At 45.6% G+C, this 25,268-nt stretch overlaps 5 protein-coding genes across 10 annotated transcripts in view; 2 read left to right on the plus strand and 3 right to left on the minus strand.

Moving 5' to 3' along the window:
* Positions 1–25,268, minus strand: part of LOC113636638 (WD repeat-containing protein 87-like) — an 873,260-nt gene that overhangs the window by 403,984 nt on the left and 444,008 nt on the right. The window lies entirely within an intron of this gene.
* Positions 1–25,268, plus strand: part of LOC113650946 (kinectin-like) — a 683,852-nt gene that overhangs the window by 249,984 nt on the left and 408,600 nt on the right. The gene's annotated exons all lie outside the window — the stretch shown is intronic.
* armh3 (armadillo like helical domain containing 3) lies at positions 39–3,742 on the minus strand. The gene has a single exon (XM_027159541.2). It carries the CDS (start codon positions 3,622–3,624, stop codon positions 1,558–1,560), a length of 2,067 nt encoding a protein of 688 aa, XP_027015342.2. The 5' UTR covers positions 3,625–3,742; the 3' UTR covers positions 39–1,557.
* Positions 3,739–16,963, plus strand: zgc:163098 (uncharacterized protein LOC100037380 homolog). 3 transcript variants are annotated; one of them, XM_047809382.1, is made up of 25 exons: positions 3,739–3,881; positions 4,690–4,778; positions 4,900–5,011; positions 6,131–6,237; positions 6,515–6,582; positions 6,929–7,023; positions 7,407–7,471; positions 7,630–7,795; positions 8,293–8,498; positions 8,877–8,891; positions 9,063–9,106; positions 10,588–10,692; positions 10,948–11,014; positions 11,796–11,962; positions 12,073–12,235; positions 12,438–12,517; positions 12,611–12,698; positions 12,783–12,911; positions 13,064–13,259; positions 13,477–13,554; positions 13,638–13,671; positions 13,768–13,918; positions 14,024–14,134; positions 14,337–14,557; positions 14,817–16,963. In XM_047809382.1, the coding sequence occupies exons 2-25, from the start codon at positions 4,701–4,703 to the stop codon at positions 14,941–14,943; spliced, it is 2,673 nt and encodes an 890-aa protein (XP_047665338.1). In that variant the 5' UTR covers positions 3,739–3,881; positions 4,690–4,700; the 3' UTR covers positions 14,944–16,963. The 3 variants fall into 3 exon arrangements, with proteins under 3 accessions (XP_047665338.1, XP_047665337.1, XP_027015337.2); XM_047809381.1 differs by lacking the exon at positions 3,739–3,881 and adding an exon at positions 3,943–4,010; XM_027159536.2 differs by lacking the exons at positions 3,739–3,881; positions 8,877–8,891 and adding an exon at positions 3,945–4,010.
* The window catches only part of wdr44 (WD repeat domain 44), a 12,089-nt gene continuing 2,418 nt past the window's right edge, over positions 15,598–25,268 (minus strand). Inside the window, exons 3-19 of the mRNA XM_027159540.2 lie at positions 24,997–25,062; positions 23,838–24,390; positions 23,495–23,628; positions 23,286–23,378; positions 22,682–22,818; positions 21,942–22,025; positions 21,538–21,796; positions 21,295–21,433; positions 19,941–20,005; positions 19,573–19,692; positions 19,194–19,316; positions 18,918–19,109; positions 18,152–18,253; positions 17,931–18,046; positions 17,687–17,814; positions 17,464–17,598; positions 15,598–17,375 (exon numbers count right to left, since the gene is read on the minus strand). Coding sequence (XP_027015341.2) covers positions 17,287–17,375; positions 17,464–17,598; positions 17,687–17,814; positions 17,931–18,046; positions 18,152–18,253; positions 18,918–19,109; positions 19,194–19,316; positions 19,573–19,692; positions 19,941–20,005; positions 21,295–21,433; positions 21,538–21,796; positions 21,942–22,025; positions 22,682–22,818; positions 23,286–23,378; positions 23,495–23,628; positions 23,838–24,390; positions 24,997–25,062 — 2,535 coding nt within the window. The 3' untranslated portion in view covers positions 15,598–17,286. The remainder of the gene's footprint in view (positions 17,376–17,463; positions 17,599–17,686; positions 17,815–17,930; positions 18,047–18,151; positions 18,254–18,917; positions 19,110–19,193; positions 19,317–19,572; positions 19,693–19,940; positions 20,006–21,294; positions 21,434–21,537; positions 21,797–21,941; positions 22,026–22,681; positions 22,819–23,285; positions 23,379–23,494; positions 23,629–23,837; positions 24,391–24,996; positions 25,063–25,268) is intronic.

Below are 25,268 nucleotides of genomic sequence, written 5' to 3' on the forward strand. Positions count from 1 at the left end.
AATCAGGATGAAATTCAGGCTTCCACACAACACAATAAAACCATTCATTGACAGTTTTTATTTCTTTTCTAATACAAATAAAAACAACTCCAGTTATGAACAGAATACAGTGTGCATGTGAACATTGTGAGTAGTAGGTTTTATTAAAAAATGTGCCACAGCTCCTTAACTTAGCTCATCATTCACATTTTGAATGAATGCTTGCTTAAAGTTTAAGCATTTCTTTAATGAGGTTTGACCTTTAGATAAAAATTTTGATGCTCCTTTGATTTCAAACCTTATTCATGGGAAACCCTGACAATGTGAACTGATTTTTTTTTTATTTATCCAAAATGATTCCAATTTATTGTCAAAATTGAGTAGTTCACGAACAGACTATGTACATTAAGTCAGTTAACGTGTTTAATATCCAGATTTTTTTTTTTTTTAAATCAAGCAGTTCTGCATGAGGCCCTAAACTTGATTTGTAACAAAACACAGTCATGGAACAAAAAAAAGAACCAACACCAACAGAAAATCAAATAATGTTTTATAAAACCAAAACCAAACCAAAAAATATGCTGAAGATCTGCAGACACATTCAGGAATCCAGGATGGGGTGTTAAATCATGACTCCAGTAAGAACAGTCCAGTCCAAAAAAATCAGTAGTTACATGATTGATGATTGACGTTTTTGTCGTTACGGTTACGGGTTATTTTAGCCATGTCTGGATAAAGGAAAAAGTCTCAAGTCTACTTTACTTTTGGCTGCTCTTAAGTGTTTTTACTGGTAAACGATGATTTGGATGATATCAAGTCCATTAGCATTTACTATTTGGTGAGGATTCAGAGTACTGAGTGATAAAGATCTGATCTCGTCATCTTAACTGCTTATGTTTACATGGATTAGTCAAGAAGCAAGTGCAGATCCGGGTTCTCCTCTGGTTATACAGGCAAGAACTATTGTGACTCCTGGGTGGTGACCAGGTTGGTATCCATGACTTTGCATCATTTCCAGAGAAGGAACCAAGTCAGGACAGTAAGCCTAGATGGGTAGTGGGTGTGGCTGAAGGGTGTTATATGTGAATATGTCAAACATTGCTTGGATTCTGTAGCAATCAAATGTCACATCTTTTAAAAATAATTTGTAGACAACACTGAAGACCTGAACTGAAGAACCTTTAAGATTATTAGCAAGATTTATTAGCTCAACTCATAATGCTAATGCGATCTGGATGCTTATTCGAGATGATTCATCTGTTCAATTAACGTTCTGAGAGAAAACAAAACCTCACAGCAGGATCAAGGCATATGTGTCTCATGTTATACTGATTTAATTAGAAACAAATACGTTGTTGGAAAAAAAACGTTCCATAAAAACAAAAAATAAACCTATACTGAAAAAGAAAATGTGTGTTAAACTAATTTAAACACTTTCAGCCCTGTGTAAAATCCCAAGGTGTGATTTCCAGCAAAACTTGCCAGTGGAGATGGGGACAGGCTTGAAATTTAGTAGATAAAGATGACTTGCTTGTTCCCCCCTTATGGATACAGGTTACGTGTGGTTGTGTCAAGCTCTCAAGATATCGATGAGAACTCCTTCAATAGAACATCCTGACTCAGGGTGTTGAGAGAAACGTTCTTCCTCACGTTCAGACTGATGGAGCGTACCAACTCCTTGAAGAATGCTGTTTCTTTGGGCTGCTCCGAATAGCGCTCGAATTGGTCCAAACCATCCTGCAGCTTCAGAGTCAGAGTGTCGTAGTTGGAGCGTACCACTTCCAGCACCTGATCTTCTGACAGTTGTGATATGTGGTTAACGGCGGCGTAGGACTCGATCTTCGGGTTGAAATGGTTGATGATGGCTCGGACGTTAACCAGCGCGTGCGTGACTTTGCTCGCCGGTTCCTTCCACTGGCCGACGTTGGTGGAGACTCTGAGCACCATGCAATACAGGTTATCAAATACCTGGTGCATGCGTATGATCTCGTAATACAGCTCATCATAACTGCTGGCAGTTGGCAGGAATGTGTCTCCATACGTAATAAACATGTTGAAGAGATGGACAACTTGTAAAGCCAATTGGAAGATGTTGTGTTTGGACAACAAAGTGGTTTCGTTCGACAGCAGGAACTTCAGCAAGTTAATGAGAGCTGTCCAAAGTTCCCTCCAAGTGTAGTGCAGCCGAATCCTACACTTCTTCTGATAGCAGATGAGCTTGTGAATGATCTGAACACACCGCATGTAGAGATCCATAGGAAAGTCCTTCATCATGTGAGTGACGATGAACTCAACCATCAGGTCCAAGACGGCGCAGGCGAGAGGTCGAGACGGGATGTTCTTGTCCGCCGCTTTCTTTCTGTGCCTCATTGGCATTCGGTGCAAGTTTACTCGAAAGTTCATGTTATCGTCGTGGAGGAAGGCGCCAGCGTACTGGTCCTCGGCGATACACGTGAGGATGATGAGGCACAGTCGGGCGCTGTTGAGTCTGTGTTCGTCTTTGGTGTCTTGAATGACGATGGAGGAATATTTGAGAAACGTGATCAGCAGGTTGCTCGTTTGAAGGTTGGGGTCCAGTGGCAGCTCAGGGTTGTGCATCACATCCAAAGAAGGAGGGGTGGTCCCAAGTGGGGTTGTAGGAGTAGTCGGGGTGGGCGTGATCGGCGTTGTCGCAATGTCAATCTCCGGATGACTTTGTGCGAGAACAGTAATGAAATTCCTGTTCAGGTGAACTGCTTCATAGAGCGCGAGCAGAATGGCTTCGTTAGTCTGCACCGACAGCTTCTCGTCGGCGTCAGCGATAAACATACTGCCTACCATGCTGGTTAGTGTGGAAAAAAATCCCCCGTGGTTGTCCTCCTCTTTATCTTTGTACTGCCTGTTGTATTCTGTAAGAGCCTGCTGGATAACCATTCCCATCCCAGCCAGAGTTGGTTCGTCATCCACTATGGATAACTTCACAATGTATGGATTCACAGATTCATACTTCCTGTAGTTCACCAAGAGAGCCAAGAGAACCACGGTGTCGTAGCCGTGCTGTGTGCGGCTCGACACGTCAGACAAGATCTGTAGAATGGCCTCGAATATGCTGTTGATCATGACGTATTCCAGGATGGTATTCTGACTGATGTTGTCTGTCACTGTAACCAGACAGAGCAACAGCTTCAGGCACAGGCTCTTCAGGCTCTCGGAGCAGTCTCCACAGAGCAAACCGTCGAGGCTTTCCATGAGATCCTTCATCCTGATCTCAGCTTTGTCGAATCCCACCAGCATGTTAATTATATCGAAGCCGGTAGACGATTTGTTTTTGTGATGAACACCTCTGAAGAGCGCACAAAGGGTCTGCAGAGCGTTTACTACTTTAATCTGGTGATCTTCTTCCAAAGCCTGTACACAGTGATGGAACAAGCTGTTAATGTTCTCCTTAATCATCATCACTTCGTCTCCATCCAAAGCCTCCAGCTTGTTTTCCAGATATTCCAGGTTCACCTTCATTAAAAACAGCTCGTCCCAGAAACGAGGGTTCGCCTTAGCAGGATCGACTTTAGTGAATATTTCATCGTACATCAACACCACCTTCTCCTTCAGCGGCTTTTTAGACGACGACGTCCTTTTTAACAGCCCGGCTTTCTTCTCCTGAGCCATTTTGCTCCTCCACACGTTTTCACACGCAGTTAAACTTGTTTACTCATGACTAGCTCTTTACTCAGACGCTAGCTTTTTTTTTGTCGCAGGCTTTTCACTTCCGGCGTCGGCGAACGGAAGGTTGTTTTTCCTTCGATTTGCGTGACGTCATCTTCCTGCGATTCTCTCCATTTTTGGAGGATTCAAAATGGCGGATTGATAATAACACACAGACGGTTTGTTATTATTTTTTGTCGGTTGTCGATGGAACCTCTCGTGTAAGTTGCGCTAATAAACGTTCATGCTGTATATCTGTCTACCTGTCTATTTACATACATACACGGATACACGTACATTGTTGTTATCATCATCGCTCGTGCGCATGTTGTTGGAAACATCAATCAAACGTAAGCTCGTGCGCATTACTGTCGCTAGCTAGCCGGCTAGCTTTATTAGCCTGTTAGCTACCTTTCTTATTGACCCAGAAAGTCGCTTTAATCCGCACACATGAGCGCCACAGGGGTTAAAACGATAATATGATAAATAAAACAGACGAAATACGAACCTTTTAGAGTTTATTCGTGGCTTCAGCGTTTTTAACTGAGGCAATTAGCTAGTTAGCTTGCTAGCTAGCTAGCTAAGTAGCTAACGGTACTTCCAAGGGAATGAGCTGTTCGTTACAGCTCAGGTTTTATATTTATTAAGAGCTTTCTGTTGTTTATTAGACACTTGACGTGTGTATTATGGGTGCACGATTATCTCTTTTTACTCTTTTGGAATATTTTCATTAGTTTTCTTTAACAGCAGCTCCAAATTACCTACTTGTAATAAATGGGATCCTACAGAATTGATTATTTTCCCATGACAGCATCCCATGTTTAGTATATAAGGGATGCACACGTTTTAATGTTGGAACGTGTTCTGTACTTTTTGATTGACCTTTTTTTTTGTTTAAGAAACGTCTGTTAAACCTCGCACACTTTTGTCTTGTTGATACGAGTGGAAATTTCTCCTAAGGGTGCACAAACATTTGCATTCGATTGTTTTATTAGATACTGATTTAACTGTAAGACTTGTTCTTTTCAGTTACAGTCATTATGGCAGACAAAAAAAGCAAGTCTACAGGAGTAAAGAGGGTGCTGACCAAAAAAGAGCAGGAGGAGCTGAAGAAAAAGGTCGGCGTCTAACGAAACGCATGGTTGAACATCTACGGATGTAGTAGATCAATACATTTTTTTTTTACCAGATTTACAAGATTCATGCAGAATTCAGCTGACGAGTGTTATGTTCATTCAGGAGGAAGAGAAGGCCGCTGAAGTGTTCGAGGAGTTCTTGGCATCTTTTGATGGCAGTGAGAAGAGCGGAGTGAAGACGTTTGTACGAGGAGGAATTGTGAACGCCACTAACGGTGAAGTACCGCATTGTTTTGGAAATTATGACACACCTTTCACTCTGACTGACAGGCACAGGATACACCTCCTTCACTGTGCCTGACACACAGGATACACCTCCTTCACTGTGCCTGACACACAGGGCACGCCCCCTGCACTGTGCCTGACACACAGGGCACGCCCCCTGCGCTGTGCCTGACACACAGGGCACGCCCCCTGCGCTGTGGCTGACACACAGGGCACGCCCCCTGCGCTGTGGCTGACACACAGGGCACGCCCCCTGCACTGTGCCTGACACACAGGGCACGCCCCCTGCACTGTGGCTGACACACAGGGCACGCCCCCTGCACTGTGACTGACACACAGGGCACGCCCCCTGCACTGTGACTGACACACAGGGCACGCCCCCTGCACTGTGACTGACACACAGGGCACGCCCCCTGCACTGTGACTGACACACAGGGCACGCCCCCTGCACTGTGACTGACACACAGGGCACGCCCTCTGCACTGTGACTGGCACACAGGGTACGCCCCCTGCACTGTGACTGGCACACAGGGCACGCCCCCTACACTGTGACTGGCACACAGGGCACGCCCCCTGCACTGTGACTGGCACACAGGGCACGCCCCCTGCACTGTGACTGGCACACATGCCACACCTCCTCCTACACTGTGACTGGCACACATGCCACACCTCCTCCTATACTGTGACTGGCACACATGCCACACCTCCTCCTACACTGTGACTGGCACACATGCCACACCTCCTCCTACACTGTGACTGGCACACATGCCACACCTCCTCCTACACTGTGACTGGCACACATGCCACACCTCCTCCTACACTGTGACTGGCACACATGCCACACCTCCTCCTATACTGTGACTGGCACACATGCCACACCTCCTCCTACACTGTGACTGGCACACATGCCACACCTCCTCCTACACTGTGACTGGCACACATGCCACACCTCCTCCTATACTGTGACTGGCACACATGCCACACCTCCTCCTACACTGTGACTGGCACACATGCCACACCTCCTCCACTGTGACTCACACAAAGGCCACACCTCCTACAAAGCATGTGTGCTGTGATTTATTTTTATGCCTTTCCTCTTTCCGCTACAGACGAAGAGGCAGCCGAGGTGAAGAAGAATAAACTCTACAGACCCTCCTCGAAATTCACTCCCGTGTCTCAGAATGTGTCCCCATCGTCTACAGAATCGAAAAGATCTGTGAGTATCTGACTTTAAGGTCTGAAGCTCTCAGTTGCAAATTTTAGCTGTTTTTGGAAATGAGAATGCAAAGCAGAGAACAGGTATAAATAACAGTTAGGGAAATCTGCTCAAATGCTGTGGGACACTGAGCTCCAGCCAAACACACCTGCATGTAGAGTGTGAAATACATCACTGTTTTTATGGGATTTAGGCAGGATGTGTGTAGGTGTAACGTGTCCAACCCCGTGATGTCACATCGTGTGTGTATATCATACTGTGAATTGTTCCATCGCAGGTCGCTAAAAAGAAAACAGAAGAGAAGAAGAAGAGCAACCTGGAACTATTTAAGGAGGAGCTCAAGCAGTGAGTGATGATCCGTAATTTTAAACACACACACACACTTTCCTGTTTCCCCCAGAGCTTCTGACTTTTTCCCAGCCTGAACAAAGAACTTCTTTTAATAAATCATTTAATGAATTTATTTTTAATTGAAAGACAAATGAGGTGCGGTCAGTTCTAAGAGAGCTGACAAACGAACAACCGGTCACAAGTCTGTCCCGTGGACGTTGCTTTATTGAGAATTCTAAACAAAAGGCAGATATCACACTTAAAAAAACACGTCTTTTTTTTTTTTTTTTTTTTTTGTAATTATATTTCGGATGATTTATTATGGTGATGTAATTCTTTTGAGTCTTTCCGTGTCTGATAGAATACAGGAGGAGCGAGAGGAGCGCTACAAAAGGAAGAAGAGCGACCCAGGAGGAGCGCACACAGACGTGGACCTACCATTAACACGGCGCTCAAGTGAGACCCCAAACCCACACACACACACACACTTTCTCTCACCTTGCTTTTAGCGCTTTAGTTTAATAATTGTTATACGTGTAAATATGTTTTTATATAACATGGTGCTACTGACTAATGTTAATAAATAACTACTGATTATCAGAGATAACCAAAGCGAATTTTTGCAGGAAGAAATAATAATATTAAATCTGATCAAGAGATTAATATTGCATGTGTATTTCCTGACCAGTAGTGGTTTATAACATCATTCTTATATTTTTATTATTGTAAAAAAAAAAAAAAAGTCATCAGGTTTTGTACATGGCTTTTCATCATCAGCTCAAGTTTTGTTAATGCAACAGACTTCATTGATTTTTTTTCCCCATGCGTTTTCTTGGCAGTATTTGACGATGATCCCACGGTGCCCACTACGACTAACCTTTATATCGGCTGCATCAACCCCAAGGTAGGCACAACCTTCACGTCACTGATCCCCGAATAACGAGGGTAGGGTGAGTTACGGATGCCGCAAGTCCCCGTGTAAGTCCCTAAGAAAGTCTATAATATAACCCTGTGATTTACAGCATGGGGAATGAGCTGTGATGTGTGCTGTGGATTGTGTAGATGACGGAGGAGATGCTGTGTAAGGAGTTCGGGAAGTACGGTCCGTTAGCCAGCGTTAAGATCATGTGGCCTCGGACGGAGGAAGAGAGGACGCGAGTGACCAACCGTGGCTTTGTGGCCTTTATGACACGGAAGGATGCAGAAAGGGCGCTGGCCGCTTTAGATGGTAACAAGATTTACAATTCATTTCACTGAGAATCTGTTCAGCCTGAAACCAGACCCGTTTACACAGATGAGGTCAATCAGCCATGACGCGCGTCGTTAAGTTCGTATGTTGAAATAAGGGACGCTCTGAATGGGCGTGTCTTCACGTCCAGGACTTACATTGTTGGCTCCGTATATGGGGGTCTTCAAAAAGAAGGACAGAAGTAGAGATGGTTACTGAGGAGCTCTTAATGCTCAGTACGGCAGCTCTTATCACATCCTACCTCTTAGTGCAGGACAGAAGTGTGGGGCCACCTAGTCGTTTCTGCTCGCTGACCAGTCTGGATTTTATACAGCTATGGACCACTTTGCTTCAGAATTCATAGTGAAACATAGACAAGCATTCAGGTGGCTGTGGTGTGGACAGACGTTACAAGGCCTGAGTTCACTAGCTATCGTTAACTAACCCTCTTCGAGTGATCCTAAGCTCATTCTCTTTGTCTCTGATTTTGCCTGCAGGGAAAACGGTGATGGGTTTTGAGATGAAGCTGGGTTGGGGGAAGGCTGTGAGAATCCCGCCTCAGCCCCTGTACACTCCTGTAGGAGTGCTGAAGCCCACGGCTCCGCCCCCTCCCTCAGGCCTGCCCTTCAACGCCCAGCCCCGCGACCGCTTCCGCAACGACTTCTCCAAATCGCGCAGCCGCACGTCCGAGGACTTCTACAAGGTAACCGAAACAGCGGTCACCGCTCAGGGGCGTGGCACCAATCATGCCACGCCCCTTGTTCTATTGAGTGCTTGATAAAGCTTTCATAAGCAGTAGCGTCAGAAGTAGGACGGATTTATTCAAGGCTGTTTTCAACTGCAGTCGTAGGTTCGTAGTCATAAGTGATGATCTTGGAGTCTGTATTGTAGAAACTCGGTGTAGGTAGGATGCAGTTTTTATTTTTAATGATAACAAAACAAAGAACTACCAATAAATAAATAAATAAATAATAGTAATACAAATGTAACATCCTATTAGACACCCTGTACATTTTTACTTAATTATCCGTGTATTAGGGATTTATTTTTATTTATTTATGTTTCCCTCTCATTGGTCCAGCTCACTTGTCCTTGGGTAAGTGGTATTAATTCTACTTCACCTACATAATAAGTCTAACATGATAGATATGATTAGGATTAGGCCAGTGAGGATGTGTTGCAGTGTTGTGTATGGTTTGATTATTTAACCAGCATAAACTTACGTTATTGTTTGTATCTTCATCACGTGGTTTGACGTCACGAACAGACTCTGTACGACGCCATAGTGACAGTGGTTATCCCATCAGAAAGGTACACGCTCTTTATCCATTTAATATCACAGCATGACTCAGAAAAAAAAACAACCACACACACACACACACACACCCCACATCACTTACACACACCCACACTTAGACCAGAACAATACTCCCACATGGCAATGACTAACATTAAAGGTAGTACATGGTCTTTAATGAATAACTGTAAATACTGTTATAGTGCTGCAGTGCAAACAAAACACACTGAAAGTGGAGTCAGGCGTATTGTGGACGCTGTGTAACACATCAGAGAGGACTGTACACTGTACGGTGATCCGGGGACACAGCAAAATCAGCCTCGTGACCGACACCTCGAAATCGCAGTTAACAGATAATCAGCTGCCAAATTCAGACCTTCTGCATCTATCAGTTCTTACTCAAGAAACGTCACTCAAAAAAGTCAACGCTTAAATTTGGAACAACTGACTTTTTTTTTTTTTTCCTTTGGCTCTCTGATAATAACGGACATCCTGTAAACCACGCCTACTCTCTATTCTTTTTTTTTTCCTTCTTCTTCTTCTTTTCGCTTGGATATTATATATTGATTAATGGTGCTTGCAAAGCAACATTCTTGTTATTGTGCCGGACAAAAGTTCGGCACGTAACTTGTCTCGCAGCTTTTGTCCTAGGCCCATGAATGAGGTGTCAAATCGACCGGCTCATTGAGGAGAGGTGTGCTATGACTTTTATAAGCGATCGGAATTCCGGAATTCCCAGTACGGAAGCTCAAATTCGCTTTTTTTCCCCATAGACTTCCATTACAAATTTTGGAGGTTTATAACTCTGCAAATTTTCGAGCGATTTACACCGAACTCGACCAGCTGCTTTAGGACCTTACTCCGGACGAAGTCTTATTTCAGTAGCAAATTTTGTCCAAAAGTATTGGCACCCCACCGGGTATTCATGTGACATCACGTGTAGCCCCGCCCCCAAAATAAGCGAAATCAAAAAGTTAGTACAACATGGACATGTCATGCATCAAAACACTCAGCACGATGAGGGGAACCTGCCAACGTTCAAGCAAAATTCACATTTTCTTCAGGAACATTCTAGTTATTATTACTGTTTCTATGCAAAAAAAATGTCCCGGCTGTGTTTGTGTCATCTCTCAACACATTTGGCAATATTTAAAATAACCGATATGATGATACAAGACAATTATTATAACTGTCAAGTAAAGTATTGTGCATTGCTTTACCTCCTGGAAAGAGGTGTGTTTCTTGCATAAAACCGCAGACCGAATGGGCTTTTTTTTTCCCCCCAAGAGCCTCCGAGTAATCCAGGCTTTTTACAAATCATCTTAAACTTAACTTAAAGATCTCTCAGTATTAGTTTAACAAACTGAAATGACGTCCGAGGCGCTTGAGGGTGAGACAGAGCTGACATATCTATAGAGGACCGGATGAAGGAGGGAGGGGGGAGGAGTGTACACTCATTCATGCTCTCATATCCTTTGTCTTTTGTGCGGCCCAGGAACCTGCTGTGCCTCATCCACAGGATGATTGAGTTTGTGGTGAGAGAGGGTCCCATGTTCGAGGCCATCATCATGAGCCGAGAGAAGAACAACCCAGACTTCAGGTGCGTGGGAGTCGGAGCATGAGCTCCTTTGTGTTAGTCACACACTCGGTATATTCTTACTAAAATGTATCATTAACTGCAAAGTCATTATGCCTCATAAACTGATTTTTTTTAAGCAGGCAGAATTTAGGGCGAAGCGTCACGTATTTCAGTCGCTACTCGTCTGGGGGACACTAAAATACTTGTTCGGCTGAAGTCTAGATGAATGAGATGTTGTGATTTGTTTAGTCACACGGTGTGCTGTTCATTTCACAGATTTCTGTTTGATAATAAGTGTCAGGAGCATGTGTACTACAGATGGAAGCTCTTCTCTATACTACAGGTACACACACACACACACTCACACTCTCACACATACTCACACACTCACACACACACACTCACACACACACCCCACTCACACTCACACACATACACTACCCACTCTCACACACACACACACACACACTACCCACTCACACACACACACTACACACACACACTACCCACTCACACACACACACACACATACACTACACACACACACATACATACTCGCACACTACACACACACACTACACACACACACATACATACTCGCACACTACACACACACACACACACGCATACATACTTGCACACCACACACACACACACTACACACACTCACACAGACACACACTAACACATGCACACTCACACACTACACACACATACACACTACCCACTCACACACTACACACTCACACACACACACACACTCACATACATACATACACACACACTCACACACACACACACTCACATACATACATACACACACACTCACACACACACACTCACACACACACACACACACTCACATACATACATACACACACACTCACACACACTCACTCATTACACACACTCACACACACATACTTACACACACAATCTACCTCATTTCTTTTAGATGAGATTTAAACCTCTCTCTCTCTCTCTTCCTCCATCCTTGACTTCACATTTTTCACCACCCCTTTATGCTTCTCTTTCTTTTTTCAATTATCTGTCTCCTTCTATCTTTGTTTCTTGTCCCTTCCATGTCTTTCACTGCACCACTATATTCCCTCTCTCTCTCTTAGGGTGAAAATCCGAGCGAGTGGAAGACGTCGATGTTCCGAATGTTCCGGGGCGGCTCTCTTTGGAGGCCCCCTGTCCTCAATCCCTATCTCCACGGAGACGAGGAGCCCGAGGAGGACCCCGTCCCTTTCCAGGAGGAGGAGCTAAAGAAAGGGCAGCTCAAACCTGAGTATGTGTTACATCATCACACCCGAATCATGAACGCTGTGTGAAATCATGCCGGGGGGAAACGGGTCGAGGTGTTGGAGGAAGATTGATATGTGTGTGTGTGTGTGTCAGGCACAGGGAGCAGTTGGAGGTGTTACTGAGGGGTTTAACCCCCCGTAGGGTGGAGATCGGTGATGCCATGCTCTTCTGTCTGGAGAGAGCAGAGGCTGCAGAGGAGGTGGTGTCCTGCATCGCTGAGTCACTCTCTATGATACAGACACCACTGCAGAAGAAGGTATACACACACACACACACACACACATTTGTGTCTCGATTATACATCAGATCAGACTAGAAACAGGACTATTTGAAGTACTACTTTAGACTAGCAGTATAAAGATTGTCTCAGAAACGCACACATCGTTCCCAGTCCAGTCACTCGATAGTTTGCATTTCCTTTAAATCTAACGTTAAATTTGTTGTGTTTTGCCGTGCAGGTTGCGAGGCTTTACCTGGTGTCAGACATCCTGTACAACTCCAGTGCCAAAGTCTCGAACGCATCCTACTACCGTAAATAGTAAGACCCGCCTCTTAATCTCTGTCATGCTTCATACAATCATCTACGCTTCCGTGCATGTTCGGTTATACGCCGTGTCTCGTCCATGTGCAGCTTCGAGTCGAAGCTGCCACAGATCTTCAGCGACATGGGCGAGGCGTACCGGAACATTCAGGCCAGGCTGCAGGCCGAGCAGTTCAAGGTGAACGCAGAAACACAGAGAAACCTTGGTTTTAAACTCTTCTCGTTTGCTCACCGTTTGCTGATCTTTTCTCTCTTTCTCCAGCAAAGGATCATGGTTTGCTTTCGTGCCTGGGAGGACTGGGCCATCTACCCAGAATCCTTTCTGATCCAGCTGCAAAACATCTTCCTGGGACTCATGAAACCAGGAGAGGAGCTGCCGGAAAGGACGGAGGTGACCTACGAGCTCGAGATCACCGGCACTTGTGTTCTCCTTAAACGTTTATATGTACACCAATGTGGACGAAGTAGATTAGTCTAAACTTTGTGCATCACAACGTTATTGTCACAAATGCAGTCTGTGTAATTTAGTCCTGTCTCTTACAGGCTGCCTCTCCGGATTTGGACGGCACTCCGTTGGACGGCGTTCCTCTGGACGGGGCGGAACTGGACGGGACGCCGCTAGACGACCTGGACGGATCTCCCTTGGCCTGGGAGCCGTCGTCCATAGACGGCGTCCCCGTGGACGATATCGACGGCGTCCCGTTGGGGCCTGTGCTGGACGACATTGACGGCGTGCCACGTGAGTGCGACAGGAAACACTCAGCGTAACGGACAAACTGACAATTCCTACTTAACATCCTGTTATGGAGACGAGCGGTCATCGAAACGTCAAATAAGAATTTGTTTTATTGCACCAGAGTTAATCGATTATTAATTATAGCAGAATTAATGGAATTTTCCTCCCTTTGTTTTAAAAAGCAAAATGTCCCCTGTCTCTCACTCTCTCTTTCTTTCAGTGGACGAAGGCTTGGACAAGACGTTACCGAGCATTGCCTTGTCTAAGTGGGAGCGTGTGGATGACGTGGAACAGTCAGGTAACTACAAACTCTCTGCACACCGTCATCATCATCATCATCACCTTACCGCTCAGTTTTGACTCCCCTTTTTGATCCCGCAGCTAAATCCAACTCCGAGGATGAGATGATTATGAGGTAAACGTCTGTTTCGTATCTTTACCTTGACAGAATAGAGCTCTTACGCTCGTCCTCCACCGCTATCACTTCTTTTAATCTGTTAACCTTCCGCAGCGGCTCGAAGGAGAACGAAGCCGACTCGGACGACGACAGCAGCAGCGACGATGCGGCGAGCCCCAGCAGGTTCGAGGGGGCGGAGTTTAAAAGCAGCCTGCGCAACTTCGAGATGTCGGAGAGCAAGCGGAGCCGACTCCGAGAGCTGGAGGTGAGACGCGGCACGCACTCGGGAGTCAAATACGGGCTGAAATACCAGTAGGCAGAGGAGCAGTGAATTTGTGCATTATGTGAAATGTGTGTGTGTGTGTGTCAGGTGAAGGTTATGAAGTTTCAGGATGAGTTGGAGTCGGGGAAAAGGCAGAAGAAATCCAACATGAGCCTACAACAGCAAGTTCAACACTACAGAAACAAACTGCTACAGAAGGTACAAACACACGCGCGCACACACACACACACACACACACACACAGCTTTATCAATAGTTTTTCTTTGCACAACATTTCTTCACTTGTGGTAATTGTTTTTCATTTAAACCAAATCTCCAGCTGTTCCTTTCTGACTGTTTTTACGGAGACTTCCGGAAGTTTCTCACTTTGTGTAAATCGTCTTTTCCATCGTTTCCGCAGGAGTTCGATAAGGACGAAGTGGAAAAGTGGGAGAAGTCCTCAAGCAAACAGAAAGACAAGGCGAAGAAGGACGAGCGGCGCGAACGAGCAGAGGACAAGAGCAAAGGAAAAGAGAGGGATAGAGAACGGGACAAGGAGAGGGATCGAGAGAGGAGCAAGAAGAGCGAGGACCGAGAGAGGAGCAGGGGACGGAGTGGGGAAGGGGAAGAGAAGAGTGAGAGGTACACACACACACACAGAATAAATGTCATTAATGCTGGAGCCACAGCTGTTAGAATTCTTCATTTTGATTGGCCAGATGTTCTTCGATGTTTTATAATCTTAAGGTTAATCTCGACTGCGTCTCATCACAACGTCACCGATCGGTTATTTCCCTGTAACAGCAACACACCCTTATGATCCGTCAAATATTCCTAACACACATGCGTATCGTGAGACGAAGACCAATATAAACATCTCCTTCTGTGTCTGCGCCTTTAGGACGAGGTCCCGTTCTCCACGGAAGTCCAAGCGTTCCCGGTCCCCGTCTCCGCAGCGCAGGTCCAGGCGCTCCTCGTCCCGATCTCCGCACCGCTCGCACAAGAAATCCAAGAAGAGTAAACACTGACCTCTGAGACCTCGTGTTTCTCAAGCAGCTTGAGGGACTGCACCCGTGAACTGCTCACCACACACACACACACTCTGTATAACGCTTCTCAACTGGACTAGGCCCAGGAGCTACTGTCTGTATGTCTCCCAGAATTCTCCTCTTCGTGGCTGCTCTGATTCTAGGCGTCGGCCGATGTTTTTTTTTTTTTTTTTGTAACATGAAGTTGAATCATTTCTTTGTACAGGTGTCTTAGTTTTGTTCTTTTAAGGAACGCCCCTCTGTAAAGATTTACGACCATTGTTCGCACAGTCTTTACAAATAAACATCTCTTGGTGGTAAATGTGATTCCGACCGTGTGGATTCCATCTCGCTGTAGAATAAAAACCCCAGACTTCTACACGACCCCTCATCAGAAACCTCAAACATAATGAATATGCAAATCGGAAACCCTCGATGCTCCGCCCACTTCCACTGGTAGACTGATAGAGTAACAATTTGATTAACCCTCGATTTTATTTGTCTATAGGAATTTTTTCATTCCGCTGAGTCACGGAGTCGTTTTGTAAACGAGCGCTCGATCGAACGTGACCCAATAAACCACAGAACCTCTGACCAGGATAATAAATCTGTTACAGAAGACTGGAGGAAGAAGAAGAAGAAGAAGACAATAGCTCGTTTGCCCAAGATTTCCTCATTGTCCATGAAATCCTTTATACTTTATTCTTTCATGAATCCTTTAAAAAAAATAACAAAGTGGTTCGATTTCTTTTTTTCTTTTCTTTTTTTTTGTACAAGCAAACAGTAACACTGATAAACACCCAAAACTGAAATGGTGTGAAAGCTCAAACAGAATGAAGAGGAAGCGAATAGGAACTGGTGTGTGTGTGCTGCATGTGTGTGTGTGCGCTGCATGTGTGTGTGTGCTGCTAGCTTACATCACTGATCAGATATGAAACTGTAATGTAGGATACGTGGCTTAAACGTAACGTTTAACACACAGTGTAAAACCGCAGCAGAAAGAAAACCTGTTTATGTTTAGAGAAGAAAAATTAGATTTTTTTTGTCCGTTTGATCAAAAATCATACATTCTCTTGTTTGTAACGACGTCTCAACCGTTTTGTCTGGTCAGGAGGAGGAGATAAAACGACGGTATGTACCCGTAACCATGGCAACGATCTAACGACCGTCGCCGAACTTTCCTTTCCTTTCGAAGTTAACTGCAAAGTGGGAACAAAAAAAACGGCTGAGACTCAGCAGTCACCCAGACCAAACAAAAACACTGCAGCACCTCTGGACCTCGTTCACGTCTCTATAGCACGCTAGCTATGACTAATCCCAAACCTACGCAGATGTTCTACAGCAGGCATCGATACGTCGATGCGTCTTGTTCGGTTTAGACTGATTTCAGTCGGCAGTTGTATCGGGAATTATTATTCCTTACTACTGAAGTCTCATACTGAAAGATTTCCACCGCTGGAAATGTTCTGTTGTGTTTCCTTTATTTTTGCTACCGTGCTGTGCATTGAGCCTCGTTTATCACGTCGGCTGTGCACAGAATGACGCGAGATTTATTAAAGCTTGTTAATTTCACAAGATTATTGTGAGAGAGTGAGTTTTAAAGCCAAACGGCAGATAGAAGTGTTTGTGTGTTAAACTGCTGCATTGGCTGAGCTGCATTAGTGGAAAGGTGAGTGCATGCCCACTGTAGTTGTGGGTAAACGCAAATCAGCTGTACCGTGAACCCGCCTGCTGATTTCCGACGGAACGGCGTTAATAATGAAATTATTCCTGTACGAGTTAAAAATCGGCGCCGGAAATCTTTGTAAACGTAGCATGGATTTCTAGCTCCCTGTACACGCTTTATTAAAAGATTGATAAATGAGGCCTGTTGTGTGTCGTGTTGCTGTGGGTCAGTTAGGTTTCGCCCCCATTGCACTGAGAACGTTGTAGATTTTTTTTTTTTTAAACTCAGACCAACCTCGTTTTGTAAATTACCGCCGTCTGCCGAGAGAAAAGAAGAATAAGGGGAAAAAAAAGACGGAAGATAAAACGGAGTGCGTCGCGATCTGGAACTGTTCCTCGAATTTTCATCCTTTTCCCCCCATCGAAGTCCTGCAACATCTCCACTTCCTGGGTCCCTGTTCCCTGCAGAGAGGGCGGGGCTTAGCGATGACCCCCGCTTCACCCTCTCAGAGCACTCGCCAGAAGCCGGAGGAGGAGGAGCTGTGGGTGGGGTTTATAGCCCTCTGATTAAAGACGTACGATAAAGTGATACTAGTGGAATCATCTCTGTTTTTAAAACAAAGCTGCTTTTTTTGTTTGTTTTTGTTTTTAATAAACAGTCTGTCGGATTAAAAGCGCTCAGTATTTTTTCACGTTGACGAACACTTTGATGGCGCCTGTGAAGTCGGCGGAGAGGAGAACTTCCGTGTGATCTGTCTTTAAAGCTCCTAGAAGAGAGAGAGAAAGAGTGGCGGTAAACGTTTGTTATGGTAACGACGGCCGTGCGACGCAAGTAACCGTGGTTACAATTGTTACCTGATGGGATGGGCTCCGAGTCGTCGGATACGTCGCTCTTGCATTCTGGGTCGGGTTTCTCCGCCCCCGGCTCCGGAGGCACGATCAGATCCGGGTGTGGCGCAAAGATGGCCGACGTCACGACTGCGTTATGGGCTGCGAGACAAACGGGACGTTAAACGGGACGTCTATTAGCAGCCATGTTGGATATTTGTTCTATCCTTTACCATGACCACGGCCTTACCTTTAATTCCTTCCCAGAAGTCATTGCGGTCCCTTCGTACAGAGGTGAATTTGCTCAGGTCGTGGTACGTGCTCCAGATGTACACGTATTTATCCTCCGAGCCGCTCACGATGAACGAGTAATCGTGACTGAGAGCGGAAATGATTCGGATCAATACACTGACTCGAAAATATGAGGCAAACATTATGGGGCATTTAATGACTCGTCTGTATCTCATCCCATCATCAACGTTTCAGCTCCTCACCTGAAGCTAGCTTTGATCTGACTGCTGCTGTTCACGTAGCCTTTGTACTTCATGGACAGCGACAGGTCTCTCAGGTCATACAGACGAATGCGCGAGTCGTTTGAGGTCACCAGGATCTGTTGGGGTGAAAAGAAAAACGCCGTCTCGGTCACTACACACACACACACACACTGCAGTATAAAATGTGTGTGTACTGTGCATGTTTAAGACTGCTGTGGTACCTTGTTCTCTCCAGGCAGAGGCTCAATGCCAGTAATTTTGCGGCCCACACGGTTCCTACCCCTGGTGGAGCGCACGTGGATCTGCGTGTGGTACTTAAGGCGCTGCCGTATAAACAAGCACGAAGGAGAAGAACCAAAAGAAACAAAGCCTTGTTACAAACCAAATCGCTTTAGTATTCCAGGCATACGCTCATCACATGGCATGTAGCTGTTATCAGTGTAAACAGCTCATGGCCCTGAAACCCACACACGCCTGTAACCAAACGTATAACGGGACATCCGTGACGTGTAGAACATGTTTCAGTGTATTATTATGCTAACTTAATGTCCAATAGTATGTGCACCCTGACCATCACAGCCATATGTGCTTCTTCCCCAAACTGTCTAAGATCTCTGTTCAAACCCTGCACTAGCATGACAACGTCCCTGTGCACAAAGCACAGCAGCTCCATAAAGACATGGTGTGGAAGAACTCGAGTGTCCTGCACAGAGCCCTGACTCTGACTCGACCCTACTGAACACCATTGGGATGAACTAAAACTCATCTCCTGAGTCTTCTTGACATCTCGACATCAGTGTCTGATGTCACTGATGCTCTTGTGGCTGAATGGAGAAAAATCCCCACGGCCGCGCTCCAAAATCTAGCGGACAGACTTATAAAGCAATAACGTTCATCAAGCAGATATACAGTAGGTGTGATGGTCAGGGGTGCACAAACTTTAGCCCATACCGTGTTGTGCCTACTAAAAGTGAAACACACAAACACCTCGGTGTCGTAGAATATGCAGCGTCCGTCGTAGGTGCCGATGACGGCGTATTTGCCGTTCTGGCAGAAGTTAGCGGCGGTGATGAGGCGCGTCTGGCCGTCCACCTCGTTCCACAGAGCCACCTTCTTATCCGGGATATTCCACAGACGCAGCTTACCGTCCAGAGAGCCGCTCAGGAAATAGCGGTCGTCCTACTCGACAGAGACACAGACACACGTTACCGCTGCCTCGCTTACTCGCTTACTCGTGGACGTCAGAACTGGACGCACACTCACTCTGGGGTGGAAGGCGATCGCTGTGACGAAGTCGATGTGCTGGAAACAGCAGAGGCACTCTCGCCTCGATATGTGCCACAAACGCACCGTCTTATCCATGGACGACGACAACAGGAAGTAGTTCTGTGAAGACAGGATATCAGAAGTGGTTATCGAATGTGAGCTAGCTCAGCTCTACAGAACATTCTCCCACGGGGTTGGGAAATATTTCGATAATTACTAGTGTGTGTTTACGGGCTATGAATAATTGTGAGTAATCAGTGATACGATCACAGTCTGGATGGTTTCCAGTTTTCACTGCGTTTCTGCTCCTAGAAGAATGAATGAATGAGACTAAAATGACAACCAGGAGAAACCGGAGCTGTGGTCAGATTCTCACCTTAGACCAGGAGAGATCGAGAAGGTCAGCTGTGTGGCCTTTATACTTGCAGAAGGGAATCTGCCTGAAGGGAACGTTTCTGTCCTCGAGGTCCGAGTCCTCCGCTGATGCTCCCGCCAGCTGACACGCGGGAAAGAGAGATTGTCTATGTTTAGGTTTACTCTCGTTTAGATCGACTGTCTTATGGGAAAAGAATCCATTTTAATTCCAGTGTATATAACTACAGGGACATGCATCTGGTTAGTTAGAGATTCGGCCCATTTTTAGATAAATCCCTGAGTTCCTACACACGATTTGTTTCTTTACATATGCTAGTAAGGCTGTGTGTGTGTGTGTGTGTGTGTGTGTGTGTGTGTGTGAGATCTTACCCCTCCTTCTGTGTCAGACTTGGAGGAGCACAGACTCTCTTGAGAAGGCGAAGGTGACACGCGACCTACAGCAATAGAGTAGAACATGCTATACAGTATAGAATAACACACACCGTGTTGTGCAGTTATAGTAAATAAATCAACAATAAAATGGTGAGATGAAGCAGAGTTTCTTCTGATCACTGAACAATTTATTGTCTTTTGACAGAACATCACCCTGAAGTGATTTATTACTTTTAAAGTGCAGCAATTTGGCAGTTAGTGAGACACTCTCTCTCACTCACACACTCTCTCTCACTCACACACTCTCTCTCACACACACTCTCTCTCACACACACTCACTCACACACACACTCACTCACACACACACTCACTCACACACACACTCACTCACACACACTCACTCTCACTCTCTCTCACACTCACTCTCTCACACTCACTCTCTCACACTCACTCTCTCACACTCACTCTCTCACACTCACTCTCTCACACTCACTCTCTCACACTCACTCTCTCACACTCACTCTCTCACACTCACACACACACACACACTCACACACACTCACTCTCTCACACACACACACACACACACACATTCACTCTCTCACACACACACACACACACACACACACACACACACACACGATGAAGACCCTGCATGCTTAGTTTTTGATCAAAATGTATTTAACCCTTTTGTCCATTAGGTGGCGTAGTTTCCCTATTTTTTGGCGATATCTATGTGTTTCAGCTAGAGGAACAAACCTTTATATATCATTTACATTCATTTTTGACCAGGTAATTTTCTGTATTTAAATTTCAAACCCTTACGTGCACTTTGAGTTTTTTAACTTAATTAAATACAATTTATACAAACATATCAGATTAATAGTTTTTTTCACATTTTTTTTTGCATAGATCTGTTAATCAAGTTATAATCGAAACGACTAAATATTTAAAAACATTTTTTTTAGTTTTTAATCACCAATATAATTAGCGACATCCCAAATTTGCACAAAAATACAACACACAAAATGAAAAATACGTACAAACCATCATTATTAATAATCTTTGACATCCAAGACTAATAAAATGTAAAAAAAAAAAAATCCTGTTCACTTTTATACAAGTTGTTCTGTGTGTATTTTTATGCAAATTAGTGAATAAAAAATTTTGTTTTTTAGAAATTTAGTAGTTCTGATTAGAACCGAGGTCGATTGAAAGGTTTCGGCAAAATAATTACAAAAAATATTAATCTGATATATATTTTTTATAAGAGCTTACGAAAGGGATGTATTTTTAACGTGTCCACACGGGTTAATATTGTGTGTGTGTGTGTGTGTGTGTGTGTTTTTACCCTCTGTGTTGTATTTGATTCTCATGTTGTTAAAGTAGTCATAAGCATTTTTTAGGACCCAGATGCGAACCACGTTGTCCTGACCGGCTGTAGCTAAAAGCCGGCCGCAGTGCGAGAACTTCATCGTCCAGACTGCTCCCTGAAAGCACACACACACACACACACACAAACACAAACATCATAACTACAAACATGAATACATGTAACATCAGATGTATGGTTCGGATCCCGCCTCCTCCTCACCATGTGCTCTCCGCTGAGATCCTGCACCACCCGGATGTTGTCGAAGTCGAAGGGCCCCTTGAAGCCGTGCGCCGCTTTGAATTTGACGGGCCGTGTGTACGGCATGCCCTCATCGTCGCTGGACGACGGCTCGTCCTGCTCGGAGTGGAAAACCTCGTCCCGCACACTCTTCACCTTGTTCACCGCGCGCTCACCGTACTCCTCCGCCAGGTGCTTCGCCCGCTTCACCGACTTGCCCAGGAACTTCTTCAGCTGGGTGCTGCAAGGAGAGCGAGCAGAAAAAAAAGAGGAAGAGTGAGAAAAGAAACACAAAAAGAGAAGAGACGAGGGGAAAAAAAACACACAAAACTCTAAAGAACAGGACTAAATGTTAATGATAAAAATAAAAAAAAACACATTTTTACGTTTTCTGTTTGAGTTTCCCTCCGTCGGAGTCGGTGAGCGGAGGCTGCCCCTTATCGTCGTCGTCTGACTGCGCGGCGTCGTTCCTGTACAGAGAGGACAGAGACGCCGTTATTCTACATCACACAGTAGAATAAAAGCACGCTAGCTTGTTAACGCTAGCCTTCAGACGTTATTAGCCATTTCTGGAAGAAGCGCTACTTTCAATTCCTTCGGGACAGTTAAAAAAATGTATTAAAAAAAAAAGAGAGAGAGAGAGAGAGAGAGAGGGAAGAGAGAGAGAGGGAAGAGAGAGAGAGAGAGAGAGAGAGAGAGAGAGGGAAGAGATTAGCGGCAGCGCTTTGGGGAAGCAGCTGTGTGTCACTTTGCTTGGGCTGTAAAATGAGGACAGATCAGAGCGTAGAGAACAGGATTACGGATACATTTCACTGTGGAAAAGACCCCGGAGACACGGTGCGACAGATATGTGGCATGACGGGGGGAAAAACTCAGCGCTCGCCTTGCCGTGCTGTGCTGATGTTACTCAGAGGACTTTTAAAGACATCTATAAAATGCAGCTCCTCGTATTTTTACTCTAATTTGAGTCTTGCTCGCTGTCGAGTTCCTGATTTAGACGAAAATTCTGTGTTTTATTTCTGATCACACGCTTTTATGATGGGGTGTTTGGGACCCTGTTAGAATGATGTTAAGTGATAGGAGGTAATGTGAGCCAGGTGCATTATGGGTAAAGTGGTAGTCGTACGTGATGTACTCCTTGGTCCTCCTCATGATGTGCAGGGTGAGGGGGTTTATTCCTGCAGGGAGTTTCTCCTCAGCCTGGTTCAGTGGGATCTCCTCACCCGTGTCCAGGTTCTTAATCATCACGCTCGCCAAGATCTCCTGCAGAGACACGTTAAACCCTGTGTGAATGACCTGAGATCTAACACATCTGATACGTGTGTACGTGCACTCACACACTCTCACACACGCACACACTCTCACACACGCACACACTCTCACACACGCACACACTCTCACACGCACACACACTCTCACACGCACACACACTCTCACACACTCACACGCACACACGCTCACACACACTCACACACTCACACGCACGCACGCACGCACGCACACACGCACGCACACACTCTCACACTCACACGCACACTCACACACACACTCGCGCACACTTACAGACACACACACAGACACACACAGACACACACAGACACGCACAGACACACACACGCACAGACACACACACGCACAGACACACACACGCACAGACACACACACGCACAGACACACACACGCACAGACACACACACGCACAGACACACACACGCACACGCACACACTACCTCATCAGTGAGCTCTCTGCCAGAGTTAGAACGCGGTCTCTGAGGTCCAGGAGTTTCACTACCACTCGGACTGGGCTCTCGCTCATCAGTTTCCTACACGCAATTATGCAACCGATATCAGCAGAAATTATACAAACTCACAACAAATGTAACCAAAGTTCTGTAATATTTGTGTATTTAATTGTTTAGAATGTAATTGTTCAGCTCACCTGCGCTGTCACTACTTTATCCCCGCTGGTGGCGCTGGCGAGGTCCAGAGAGTGCTGCAGTTCTTTAGCGAGTCCTCTCACGCTGGAGTTGGGACTGACCAATCCGCACGGCTCCTCCGCACCCTGTGCAGACACTGACCAATCACAGCACACCGTGTCTTTAACAAGAGTAAACTTTACACCACACAGGGGGTTTTAATAACAAATGACTCCAAACACACACTTCACTTATAATAAATTATTATATGAGGCATTCATCTGTTTCATAAAAGAATAAAACTCGTTTATTAGTAATTCGAGGAAGTTGAGAACAACAGATGAACAGATAAAACAGATGTCTTACCCTCCAGCCTCGTGGGCCGAATGTTTTCCTGAGACTTTTTACTGGCGGGGAGAGAAGGGCGAGTCGGGGGCGGCGGCCTGGGAGGCGGAGCTCCACTAGGAGGTGGTGGTCTCGAGGGCGGAGTTTTCTTGGTGCTGGCTACAATATCCGGCTCCACCGTAAACTGCCTGGGAGGCTTTGATGGGCCGGAAGAGTCCGAATCCGTTTTTTCTTCGAGCGGCACCTGATCCAAGATGTCTGCCGTATTGGGCGTGTCTGTGTCGGTGGACTGAGACGTCCCCAGAGTACGTGTGATGTCTGGAGGAGGAGGAGGAGGAGGAGAAGTTGTTTCTTCCTGAGATGCAAGAGCTCCATCAGAATCCACTTCCCGCGTGTCCGGTATGTCCTGCGACCTCACTTCCTGTGTGACATCGAGTTCGGCGGGAGCCACAGGGGCATCTGGGGCTGCCGAAGGTTCCGGAATCGAGGAGGCGGAGCTGTTCTCCTTGCCGCTCAACAGAACCTCCTCGACTTCGCCACCTTTCTGACTCTCCTCTATAATACTGTCGATGATCTGAAGAGAGAGAGAAAGTTGATAATCACTATTTTTTATTGCTCTACAATCATAAAGTCATCTTAAATGGATCATTTAATCACCAAACGTTTGCGGCGCTTTATTTACTCGGATTTTACTGGCTACCATCTGCTATGGGATGAAAGAGGATTCACCGATCCATCCTCCAACACTCTGATTTTATTGCTTTCTATTTCCACAACATTATTAATTTTGCTTGGTGGTATAGAGTGCTTTAGGTACTGCCTGTCAGGCTTCCGCTCACAATACACAATCGCTGTACTGGTTTTATTTCCTCATCCCCCATAGGAAACGATTTCCTGGCTTTACCACTGTCTCGTCAGTGGCACGGCTAAAGCGGCACAGGTTTGTTGAGGAAGCTCTGCTGTGTGTCTGAAAGCTCCGCTGTAGCAGCAAACGCTTCTTTTGTTCTCGGGGCTTGGGTCTCGGCCAAAACACACAAACGTACACGGAATCTGAACTCCGGACAGACGCGGAAACGACGCAGTCATACGGAGCAGGAAGTGTGGCGTTACGCTGCTTACAGGCGAACGTTCAGCTGCACAGTTCATATCTCACACACACAAACAGGTATAAAGGAGAAACCTGGAGTGAGTCGTCATGGCGGGGCTCTGATGCAGCGGCTTCTTCTTGGACTGGAGTCTCTACAGCCTACGGACGACCGGAAGCACAAAAAGAGCAGTCAAAAAAAACTAAACCACAAAAATAATCATCATCACATTACAATATTTAACAGAATCGTCTACATACGCAATATTACACTTGCGCCCTGTGTAACGACATTAAGTCTGTTTTAATCGCCAGACCTGATAACTTTTACACAGAAGCTTTCAGAGAAAATACGAGTCGAGCCATTC

Source organism: Tachysurus fulvidraco, chromosome 26 (genome assembly GCF_022655615.1).
Source record: "Tachysurus fulvidraco isolate hzauxx_2018 chromosome 26, HZAU_PFXX_2.0, whole genome shotgun sequence".
Taxonomy (NCBI): domain Eukaryota; kingdom Metazoa; phylum Chordata; class Actinopteri; order Siluriformes; family Bagridae; genus Tachysurus; species Tachysurus fulvidraco.